Genomic DNA, 12,149 nt, shown 5'->3' with positions numbered 1-12,149 from the left:
TTAAAAGCAGTGAAAGTTATTTATTCTTTTTTTTTTTTTCTTTTTCTATATTGACTTGTGGAAGAAGGAAAGTGACAGGGTCTTTGAAGTTTGCAAAGCCTATGTGAGCCTTGGCACACCTCTTGGCGGAAGGTGTTTAGTGGATCCCAGGAGGCAAGATCGAAGGTGGGGTCAAAGCAGGCAAACCCGAGTTCTTGGTCAGGCACTTGCCTGGGCTGGGTGGGCTGGCTCTGGCTTCAAATACAGAACATGAATGGAAAGCAGCCATGGTAGCAGGAGCAATGATGATGATGATGACGTTGCTGGCAATCACTGACATTTATGGAACTCATTAATAATGTCCCTGGTACTATACAAAGTTCTTACTGACATACATTATCTGATTAGTCCATTCTTTCCTAATCCCGTAAAGCAGACAGTTTATTGATCCCCATCTCAAAAGTGATGAAATGGAAGTTTAGAGATATTAAGTTGTGAAATAAGAAACTTAGGTTTGGTCTCTGTCCCCATTTCCTGGCACCCGACAGCTCTTAGGACCCTCAGTCTCTCTGAAGTGATGTGTCTTTTTGAATGCCAATGAGATGACTGGGTGCCTGAGGGGGCTCCTGAGAGTCTGAGGATGGGGGCCAGGTGCCGTGGGAGCCAACCCTATGACTAAGGTGTTTGACTTCCAGCCCCATCTCCCCAGCCTCTTTCCGGGGCGGTGGGAGCGGGGAAGTGAGGCTGAAGCTTGAAAGGATCACCAGTGGCCAATGATGTAATCAGTCGTGTCCACACGATGAAGCCTCCATATAACCCAAAAGGCTGGGCTTCCAGGAGCTTCTGGATTGCTGAAGGGGTGGAAGTCCCTGGAGTATACCAACCCCGCACCTGGAGAGGGCGTGGAGCTGCCACTTCTCTCCCACATCCCTTGCCGTGTGCATCTCTTCCATCTCCAAGCAGGGAGTATCAGAATTGAGTTATGTTTTAGGACACCCTGCTGATGTTGGAGAATGGCTTTATGTGGGGAAAAAAACCCACATGTTTCGGTTATGAAAGTGTTCTGTGTTGTGTGAGTATAAGACAAAGAAAGTTTGTTTTTCAAATACACATGTAAATTTGCCCAAAGTCTCAACTGCTAAGTAAAAAAAAAATGTAGACTTCTCACCTGGCCATCTGGCTTCAAGCCTACACTCTCTGTTAGGCTCTTGTGGGGTCAGCCTAGGCTCAACTCCATTGATGAACTTGGAAGCATGGCTTGATTTTATCACCTGCATATTTGAAATAATAATCATTTTTACCTATGTTGACAAAAGGAGGAAAACTCTTTAAAATATTTGAAGATATTTATTTTGAGCCAAATATGAGTGACCAGTGGTCTGTGACACAGTCCTTGGGAGATCCTGAGAATGTGTGCCCAAGTTGGGGCACAGCCTACTATACGTTTTAGGGAAACGTGAGACATCAGTCAAATACCTGTAAGATATATATTGGTTCAGTCCAGAAAGATGGGACAACTGGAAGCCAGGGCTTCCAGGTCACAGGTAGATACAAATATTTTCTGATAGGCAGTTGACTGAAATAGTCAAGTTATTGTCTAAAGGCTTAGAAATGTCTGAGTTAAGATAAGAAGTGGTGGAAACCAAGGTTTTATCATGTGGGTAAAGCTTCCAGGTAGGAGGTTTTGGAGAGAACAGATTGTAAATGTTTCTTATCAGACTTAAAGAGTGTGCTCTATCAGTAATTCCAAAAGGGAGGAGGGTGTAATGAGGCATGTCTGACCCTTGCTTCCCATCAAGGCCTGAACTAGTTTTTCAGGTTAACTTTGGAATGCCCTTTGCTGCGAGGAGGGGTCCATTTGGATGGTTGGCAGGCTTAGAATTTTACTTTTGGTTTACAGCTAACATAGGTATGGCAAGGATGGTGTGGGGTAATTTGTAAAATGCTTGAAATGGTGAGCAGCACAGAGTATGTGCTAACTGCGTTTTTACTGACTCATGCTGACTGCAGCCCCAGGAGGGCACGGGCTCACTGCCCACGCTTTGTGCCTCCTGGCTGACTTCTGAGATCAGCTGCAGAGGTTAGACTTCTTTCCAGGGAAGAAGGGTGGGGATGTCAGGGGTGGAGAGTGCCTGTGTCCTTCTGTGTGCATTGGGCTCCTTCCTCCTTAATTATCTGCTTTCCGCTTTTTAGGCTGAACTCCAGTGCACTCAGTTAGACTTGGAGCGGAAACTCAAGTTGAACGAAAATGCCATCTCCAGGCTCCAGGCCAACCAAAAGTCCGTTCTGGTAAGGTCAGCCTGGGTCAGCCAGGCCTGTCTGGGGATGTGGAACATGGTACTGCATGCCTAGCCTCCATGCCTATAGGTTCCTCGGGATTTCTCTGCAAGTGAGAATTGTAGATTCACTTGACTACACCATGGGGTAGCCTCACCTTGATGTCAGGATTTGTTATGAAATTAGCTTAAGTGTTAAACCCGGCAAGTGATCCGCTTTTTAAGAATATAAATTAGGACCAAGACTAATCCTTTAACAACAACATTCTTATTTCTACATTTGCATATGCTGTCCTGACAGGGTGCATGTGTGTGTGGGGCTGGGTATTTAGTCAGAGGTCCAGAAATCATACAGAATCTTGGCTTCTTCCATTATGTGAGGGTTTCTGCATGTGAGTCTCACCAGTCCTGTAAGACCTGGCAGCTGGAAAAAAAGGAAACTCAGGATTAGTGATGGTATTTCTTTCTTTTTTTTTTTTTTTTTTTTTTTTTTTTGAGACAGAGTTTAGCTCTTGTTACCCAGGCTGGAGTGCAATGGCGCTATCTCGGCTCACCGCAACCTCCGCCTACTGGGTTCAGGCAATTCTCCTGCCTCAGCCTCCTGAGTAGCTGGGATTACAGGCGCGCGCCGCCATGCCCAGCTGATTTTTTGTATTTTTAGTAGAGACGGGGTTTCACCATGTTGACCAGGATGGTCTTGATCTCTTGACCTCATGATCCACCTGCCTCGGACTCCTAAAGTGCTGGGATTACAGGCGTGAGCCACCGCGCCCGGCCCTAGTGATGGTATTTCAAAAGGCCATGGTGTGCCAGGCTAAGTAGGCAGTAAGTGGTCTCCAGGTAGACTCTGAAAAGGTCTACAAATGCCTCTCATCAGTGGCAAGCCAATACCTACCACTCAGAAGAGCATGCAAAACAGGTTGAGTGCAGTGGCTCACACCTGTAATCCCAACACTTTGAGAGGCCAAGGCAGGCGGATCACTGGAGGTCAGGAGTTCGAGGCCAGTCTGGCCAACACAGTGAAACCCTGATTTTACTAAAAAATACAAAAATTAGCCAGGCATGGTGGTGCTTACCTGTAGTCCAGCTACTTAAGAGGCTGAGGCAGGAGAACTGCTTGAGCCCAGGAGGTGGAGGCTGCAGTGAGCTGAGTTTGCAACACTGCACTCCAGCCCGGGTAACAGTGAGACTCCGTGTAAAAAAAAAAAAAAGAACACTAAACACTTACCCTATGAAGTGAATCAGCATTGTCATTTTTATATCCTGAGAATGAATGATTCCATCCATCATCCATCCATCCATTCATCTACCCTTAAAGCATGTATTCATTTCAACTTAATTTTCACCTCCTGGATGTTTACAACTAACTAGCTACTGAAGGATGAAACCTCTTTCTTACCCACAACATTTTATTAAAGGAAGAAAGAGAATTATCCCTTTAAAGCCTTATAAACCTTCAGAGATAATTGATTTCCAGGCTCAAGATAATTTGGAGAACCTCTAGGAGGATCTTGTATTTTCCCAGCTCTTTAATTTTCAGACATGTTGATCCCTCCTCAGTTCTCATAATTACATGATGACCAAGGGCAGTAGTTATTACAATAGCTAGCTACCATGCACAAGGGGCATGAAGACATGCAGAGATGACTCGTCTGGAGCCCTCTAGAGTGATGGAATGGGAGAGCATAGGCTTGTTGCTCCCTTGACCTAAGAATGACTCAGAATATTGACAGGCATGTACACCCGCATCAAATCTTTTTTTTTTTTTTTTTTTTTTTGAGACGGAGTTTCGCTTTTGTTACCCAGCCTGGAGTGCAATGGCATGATCTCGGCTCACCGCAACCTCCGCCTCCTGGGTTCAAGCAATTCTCCTGCCTCAGCCTCCTGAGTAGCTGGGATTACAGGCGCACACCACCATACCCAGCTAATATTTTTTTGTATTTTTAGTAGAGACGGGGTTTCACCATGTTGACCAGGATGTCTCAACCTCTTGACCTTGTGATCCACCCGCCTCGGCCTCCCAAAGTGCTGGGATTGCAGGCGTGAGCCACCGCGCCCGGCCAAATCTTTAAACCATTACCTGCTGGCTCCTTGGATGTGTTTGAGGCCTCTCCTCTCTATCTGCTTGTCATCATTTGGGCAGTAAATACCCTCTGCACATTACATTTACATGCAGGAAAGCAGTATTTCTCAATGGGAAGGTTTAGGAATGAGAGGCCAGGCCATAGCAGAAGTCAATCCACCAATATCATCTGACGCCTCCCACCATCCTTCCTCAGATGGCCTCAGTGGGGCCGAGGGTGAGGATTTAGATCCTGAATTTGTCTTTAGTCTTCATGCCTCTTAGCCTCATGGTATCGTGCTTCTAGGAGGAATCTATGGCTCATCACTGGAGACAGGATTCTGCTCCTTTCCCACAACACCCTCATGCTGGTTCCCATGCTGTGTCCTGCTCCTGCTTTCTGGAGGTGATTGGGAGTGGGCAGAGCAGGCAGGGGGCACCCTCAGGCCTCTGTGCCTCCTGGAACCTGGATATCTGGAGCCTGAGTGGGCATGAAGGGTGAGTAAGCCAGGGACCTAGGACATGTTAGCTAACATAGAGCCTGGATCAAACACCACCACCACCATTTGCCCCACTCCCTAATGGTTATAAACAAAACTCCCCTGTCTTCTGAGGTAGATTTCTCCATCTTCACTTCTTTGCCATATGGAAATGTAATTTAACTTTTAGATTTAAATCCAGTCGTGATGAATATCTCAGAATTTACAGTATTTACAATGTCAAGGAGGCGACACTTGTAAACATTTGGTTCAGAAATTGCTGGGGAGGCTTGGCCTCTTTCCCTCTTGGTACCTGCTCAGCAGTAGCCTGTGTATTTATGGGCATAGGATGTGCCCGTAACTGGTGCCCACAGTGAACAAGCTAAAACCTGTCTGTCTGGTCTTGGGTGGGCTTCTTAAATGTCCTTGGGCTGAACTTAAATGCCCTTACCTGCAACCCCCACAGGACCACAGCCCATGGGCTGAAGCTCAGCTGAATTCCTCATATGCCTCCCTAGCTCATCCTAGTGAATGTGCCAGGGTCCAGAGGGAGAGGTCGGGCTGTGCCAGCTGTACTGCAGCCACATGGATCCCTAACCCACTTCAAGGCAATGTAGAATGGTGGTCAAGGGGATGGACTCCAGAGACAGTCTGGAGTGTGACGTTGGGCAAATCAGTCCATTTATCACTGTCTCGGTTTCCTTATCTAAGAAATGGAGACCCTCATAGTACCTACCTTTTAGGGTTGCTAGGAGACAGCACCTGGCACATAGTAAGAACTTACTACATGTTTGTGGTTTTTATGATTATTGTTATATAATTAGAAGAGTGACCAGACTGGCAGCAGAGGGTCCTCACTCCCAGGGGAGTGGGAAGAGGGAGAGAAGTGAAGTGTCTGAGGGCTGTAGAGTCTATACCTGGCAGAGCCTCAGGTAGTAGGTTTGCCACCTGGGGACCCTGGGTGGGGCCCAGGTAGCTTTCCTGGTTCTCAGGTCTTCACTCTTCAGACAGTGCTCTGAACCCCCCATGCACAGCCCAGAGCCTATTCTCTGCCTGCTTCCTTCTCCGCTACTGTCCCCACCCGATCTAACCTGAGATCTCTCTGAGCAGCTGATTCACGTGCTGCTCTTCCTACTCCCAAGGGTGAGGGCCAGCCCTGAACACCAGGGCTCCAGAGGGAGCCACAACACCGGGTAGCCTCAGGTTTCCTAAATTGCCTCTCCTGCTGCCCTCTCCACACCACCAGCTGTCTAAAAGCTCTTCTTGGTGTAGGCTGGAAGCATTTGGAGAAAGTCTACCATCCCCCCCACTTCCTTAATCCTATTACCACAGCTTATTTGCTCCCAGCTCTGTCCAGCTGCCTAACCTCAAGGAAGCCAACCGGTGATGGAAAAGTTGGCATAAAAATGAGAATGTAGGCCAGGCATGGTGGGTTACACCTATAATCCCAGCACTTGGGGAGGCTGAGGCAGGCAGATTGCTTGAGGCCAGGAGTTTGAGCCCATCCTGGGCAACACAGTGAGATCTTATCTCTACAAAAAATATAAAATTATCTGGGTATGATGACATACACCTGTGGTCTCAGCTACTTGGGACGCTGAGGTGGGAAGATCACTTGAGCCTGGGAGGTCAAAGCTGCAGTGAACCGAGATTGTGCCCAAAAAATAAATAAATAAGTAAATAAAAAAAGAAAGAAAAAGAGAAAGAATGTAGGGAGTGTGTCTCTGTCTTTGCACCACCCCCCTCCTGTAGAGATACACCTTGCTTTCTTTCTGCTGCTTATTCTTCCATTTGCCACCAGATTGAAGACCTATCAGAGACGAGTCATTCTCATGGATTGAATTCCTGAGCTCTGGCCTAAGCGGGCCTGAGTCAGGCAGAAGACGTCCTATCTGGTGTCGTCATTTTTTCTTCCCATCTCCCTCCAAACTTCTAGGCTCCTGTCTGTCCTGGGCCCGCAGTCCCATCCTTTCTGAGTCCTCTCCTTACTGTGTGCCCCTTTTTGATCTGAGTCTCATTCTCCCGCCCTCTCTCCCTCTCTCCTTTCTTGCCAGGGGTGAGAGGTGCCCCTGAAACCTCTGCCCAAGGATGTCTGCTATTCTGACTCATTTTGGAGTCCTGATGTTCAGAGCTGGCCCTTAACCTTGGGAGGAGAAAGAGAAAACGGCCCCTGGAGGGGTGTTCAGAAAATCTCAGATGAGATAGGTCTGGGTGGGGGACAATGAGGTAGACTGAGGCAGGCAGAGAATGGGCTTTGGGGTGTCAGATGGGGGAGTGAAGGGAGTCTGAGCAAGGGAAATTTTATGCAAGACTTCTATATAAAATATAGGTAATTAGTGTAGATGTTATGACAGTATCAGTTTGAGCTGTCTGCATGAATTCCTAAGAATACCAGAGAAACGGAAACCTTCAGAACTTGGAAGGATGTTGTAAACATGATATTGATTGAAGGCATTCATAGAGGATGCTGACCATGCAGAAGCGTCCACATGCATAGGCTCCATCATTCAAACCCTTAGTGTTTCCCACATGGGTTTTCTTTTGTATTTTATTTGAATGTCACATTCTGTTCTGCACATATATGTTTGTCCTGCAGTTGCTTGGTGCTGTGGACATCTACACACACCCTAAACATTTTATGAGGATTCTGTATGTGGTAGAGACAGTATCGTCTTAGACATGCGTTTGCCTCTGTTGGACTCAGTGGTCAGTTTGACCAGGCATAATGAAATGCTAAGAAAGCTAATTCATGCTACTGATTGTATAAAAAAAGCCAAATTCTTTACCTCTTGAAATATAACTTATCAAGTAGACTGAACACATGCATTGCTCTGGTAGGAAAATCAATTTTGGAAACTTGATTAACAGTCAGAGTGTCAGGGCTGTAAGGGAGCTCAGGGGTCATAGAGGAGTTCACTTTCTCATCAATTGGATGAGGAGAGGAAGTTAATAAGTAAATCCTTTTTCCAGGAACCTGAAATTCACATGAGAATAAAGGATTCCTGTTACAGTAGAAAACTACCCCCTAATATTTGGGTTTCTCAAGCTGACATTTCTTTATGCTGAGCTTCTGTAAAGTTGGACACCTCACTAACAGGTGCTTGGCTGCCTTCAATCCCTGTCCCCCAACCAGGTGTCGGTGTCAGAGGTCAAAGCAGTGGCTGAGATGCAGTTTGGGGAGCTCCTTGCTGCTGTGAGGAAGGCCCAGGCCAATGTGATGCTCTTTTTGGAGGAAAAGGAGCACGCTGCTCTGAGCCAGGCCAACGGCATCAAGACCCACCTGGAGTACAGGAGTGCCGAGATGGAGAAAAGCAAGCAAGAGCTGGAGAGGATGGCAGCCATCAGCAACACTGTCCAGTTCCTGGAGGTATGGGGAGTGAGGGAGCAGAGGCATCCCACAGCTGCACCTCAGAGTGCCCTTGCTGTGCTAGGCCCATGGCCATCTGTGAATGGAACTGTCTTTTGATAAATGGTGTGCACAGGAAGCTGTGGAACAGACAGAAGCAGATTCTTCATTCAGTAGAGTATAGGAGGGGGAGGGAGGGAGGACTGCTCAGAGCAGGGAAGCTTGAAGCAGGTCCTGGAAGATCAGTTGGTTCAATATGCAGTATGTTCCAGGTAGAGGGAACAACTTAGGCAAAGGCAGAGAGGTTTGAGGAAGCACAGCTGACTTGGGGAGCCAAGGTACTTTAACAAGGGTGGAGCCTGGAATGCTGGGTACAGAGTGATGAGGCTGGCATGGCCAGGCAGGTGTCTGGCTGGGAAGGGCTGCAGATGGGAAAGTGATGAGAGTCAATGAGTATGTTTTATAAACCACTCCAGCAGTCTGCTGCATGGAAGTTTGCTTGGTAGGGGTAACACTGGAGCCCGGGTGCTTTTCAGAGAGGGCTGTGGCTGGAGTACTTGAAGAAGGCTGGGAAGAGGAAATGCTTTTCATTACAATGTATCAAACCGCAAGCCACTGGAGCCCGATCTGAAGAACATGTAACCTTTCAGGAAAGGAACACTAGGTTGGGGGTAAACACCAATCTGTCACTAAACAGCTCTGCTCTTAACCTCTCTGGGTCTCAAATTTCTCATTTATCTGCAAGCCCACTGAAGTAAATATTTCAGAAGGCTCCATCCAAGCTCCAGTATTCTGAAATAGGATTCTTTTCTTGCTTGCATTTTTAAAAAATTCTCTGCTAGTTACAAAAAATAAATGTTTGTTGTTAAAAAAAAAAAACTTGGAAAATGCAAAAAAAGAGGGAAAAAATTATCCATAATCCCAATACACAAGTGCAACATAGTTAACTTCTGAATGAGTAAAAGAGAAGCTGAGAAAGACAAAAACACCAACAGTGTCCCTCTGTGCTTTTCAATATCAAAACAAAATACGAATAAGGGTTTGGCTTCCTGCCTCACAAGTTTCCCTCCAGATCTCCTACCCAAAAAGTGTATAAATTGGCCGGGTGCAGTGGCTCACGCCTGTAATCCCAGCACTTTGGGAGGCTGAGGCGGGTGGATCGTGAGGTCAGGAGTTCGAGACCATCCTGGCCAACATGGCAAAAACCTGTCTCTACGAAAAATACAAAAATTAGCTGAGCATGGTGGCATATGCCTGTAGTCCCAGCTACCCGGGAGGCTGAGGCAGGAGAATTGACCCAGGAAGCAGAGGTTGCAGTGAGCAAAGATCGTGCCACTGCACTCCAGCCTGGCGCCTGGCAACAGAGCAAGACTGTCTCAAAAAAAAAAAAAGTGTATAAATTTTTTTCTTCGTTTTCTTTTCTCCTTTTGTAACTTTATTTTTAACATAAAACGACTTTAATACCTAGAAAATAAATTTTAGTGTAAGATAACATATTTATTTATTTTGGTGAAAGATAACATTTCCCCCCAAATTGTTGGTTAGGCATTCTGCTACTTTTGTCATGTACAGAATATAGCATTAAAATATTGACTCACCCTCTATCAATTCTCTGATTTTTATTTCCATGGCCCTATCTAATCATTTTCATACAAGTGTTTTAATTGCTATGGTTTTGCTGTGTGTCCTGCTATACCTGCTGTGCTCTTTAATGCTTCAGTTGCAGCTGAAGTTTGATACTGTGTTACATGTGAAAGCATCCTTCCTGGTAACACATTGTTTTGAAACTTAGGTGAAACTATGATTATTTGTCTGAAAATACTTTGTAAATGCTAAAGCAGGTATAGGCATTACAGAAGTTTATGCATTGGATGAAACTGACAAGGAAGAGGTAGCACTCCTGTGTGAGAGCTCCTCCATTTCCTACCATGGCTTATGTTTAAAAATTGTCAAAAAACAAGTACTGATGGAATGAACAAAGCAAGAATGTTCTTTATTTTTGGTTTTTGGTCCCCAGTCTGGACTGTGTATTGGAGCTATTCATGGTCATCTAGTACATCTTGATTTTTAAAAACCCACTTTCTCACTTGATTTTTAAAAATCCCACTTATTTCGAGGGCCTAACAGCTAGTGAAGAAGGGAAATAATAGCAATAATAGTAAAAACAAAACCTTATAATTTGTAGTTGCTACATAATAAATTTTGCTGTGTTGTATGCTGTTTAATATAAAACTTAACCCCCAGCTCTGTGTAAAATGAACTAACTCCCTGTAAAACTTACCTTATTTATTCTCCCCACATTCTCAGCGAAGTTCTCAGGCAAGAGACTCTTGTTTTTCTTGTTGACCAGGTGCAAGGACACAGGGCCAGATAACATCCAAAGAATGTACAATGTGTTTCTCAAAATGCTACTTTTCAAAGTAAAGTACATCACAGCATGTTGCAAATTAATTAACTGTTCTTTGTTCTGGCTTCAGGAAACCTGTTAGCTGCTACCTCCTCTCTCCAATGTCTAAAAAATACCCCATTTTCTTTCTCCTTTGCTCAGCCTTGGGATGCTAATCTGCTGAGCCAGTGGCCACCTTAATAAAATCCTCCTGTTTCACCCTTTGGTCTCTCCAGTCTCCTGAATATTCTGCAACATTAGAAAAGTGCTTTATATTTTGTTAGACCCTGAGCTTGAAATTTTACACGTACTTTCTCTGTGAAGGACACAATACTGTCAGCCCATTTTACAGATGTGAAAAGTGACTTAATGAAGAGAGAAATGTGATGTTAGAATACAGAAACCACAGCAAGTTCTGCTGTTTTCTTTTCTGCAGGAATACTGCAAGTTTAAGAATACTGAAGACATCACCTTCCCTAGTGTTTACATAGGGCTCAAGGATAAACTCTGGGGCATCCGCAAAGTCATCACGGACTCCACTGTACACTTAATCCAGTTGTTGGAGAACTATAAGGAAAAGCTCCAGGAGTTTGCCAAGGAAGGTGAGATGCTTTCTGGGCCATGGGCTATGGCGGGTATGTCTCTAGCAGTAGATGATAGGAAGGTGAGAGACAGGGAAGGGAGGATGACATCAGGGTGACTAACTCATTTTCTTTTTTTCTTTTTAAATTGAGACAGAGTCTCACTCTGTTGCCCAGGCTGGAGAGCAATGGCACAATTTTGGCTCATTGCAACCTCCACCTCCCAGGTTCAAGAGATTCTTCTGCCTCAGCCTCCCTAGTAGCTGGGATTACAGACACCTGTCCCCATGCCCAGCTGATTTTTGTATTTTTAGTAGAGACAGTAGAGATGGGGTTTCACCATGTTGGCCAGGCTGACCTCAAATAATCTGTCTGCCTCAGCCTCCCAAAGTGCTGGGATTACAGGCATGAGCCACCCGCCCAGCCTAATACCTCATTTTCAAAGCCATCCTTCCGACAGGCTGTGTTACTCATGGACTCTGTTCTTGATGATTTTATTCTACCATTGAGACCCAGAGAAGGTCAGTTAGTCATGCTTATATTATGCCATTGGCTGGCATTTCTATGACTAGCTTCTCAGGTTGCTGAGGCCTATACTTTTTAAGTTAAATCCAGGACAGTCTGGATCACTTTTTCAGTGGTTTCTGCCTTACCTCTGAAAGGACTGTAGTCGAACATATTTCTGTGAGACATTACTAGGCTTCAGCCCCTTCTTTCCCGAGGAAGCCCAGGGAAGCGTGGCTGGGAAGTCCTGATTCACAGATTCTCCTGACCACCTGCACAGGTGTCCATTCACAACTCTCTGATTTTCTAGAGGAGTATGACATCAGAACTCAAGTGTCTGCTGTTGTTCAGCGCAAATACTGGACTTCAAAACCTGAGCCCAGCACCAGGGAACAGTTTCTCCAATGTAAGTTGTGAACGCATCCCCTTCTCCAGTTGTCGGTATCACTTTGCAAAGTAAGACTGCCATCTCTCATACGGGTTTCAGGTTCTTGCAACTTCATGTCCATCCCTAAATGATATACTTCTTAAAATTT

General features: G+C 45.5%; 2 protein-coding genes across 2 annotated transcripts in view; both read left to right on the top strand.

Annotated features, from left to right (window-relative positions):
* FBXW10B (F-box and WD repeat domain containing 10B) overlaps nucleotides 1-12,149 on the top strand; it is a 90,331-nt gene that overhangs the window by 29,463 nt on the left and 48,719 nt on the right. The gene's annotated exons all lie outside the window — the stretch shown is intronic.
* Nucleotides 1-12,149, top strand: part of TRIM16 (tripartite motif containing 16) — a 49,410-nt gene that overhangs the window by 29,204 nt on the left and 8,057 nt on the right. Inside the window, exons 5-8 of the mRNA XM_039476068.2 lie at nucleotides 2,173-2,268; nucleotides 7,930-8,163; nucleotides 10,965-11,130; nucleotides 11,924-12,019. Coding sequence (XP_039332002.1) covers nucleotides 2,173-2,268; nucleotides 7,930-8,163; nucleotides 10,965-11,130; nucleotides 11,924-12,019 — 592 coding nt within the window. The remainder of the gene's footprint in view (nucleotides 1-2,172; nucleotides 2,269-7,929; nucleotides 8,164-10,964; nucleotides 11,131-11,923; nucleotides 12,020-12,149) is intronic.

This window comes from Saimiri boliviensis, chromosome 17 (assembly GCF_048565385.1).
Source record: "Saimiri boliviensis isolate mSaiBol1 chromosome 17, mSaiBol1.pri, whole genome shotgun sequence".
Classification (NCBI taxonomy): domain Eukaryota; kingdom Metazoa; phylum Chordata; class Mammalia; order Primates; family Cebidae; genus Saimiri; species Saimiri boliviensis.
The sequence above is the reverse complement of the archived record's forward strand: the minus strand, read 5'-3'. Positions and strand labels throughout refer to the sequence as shown.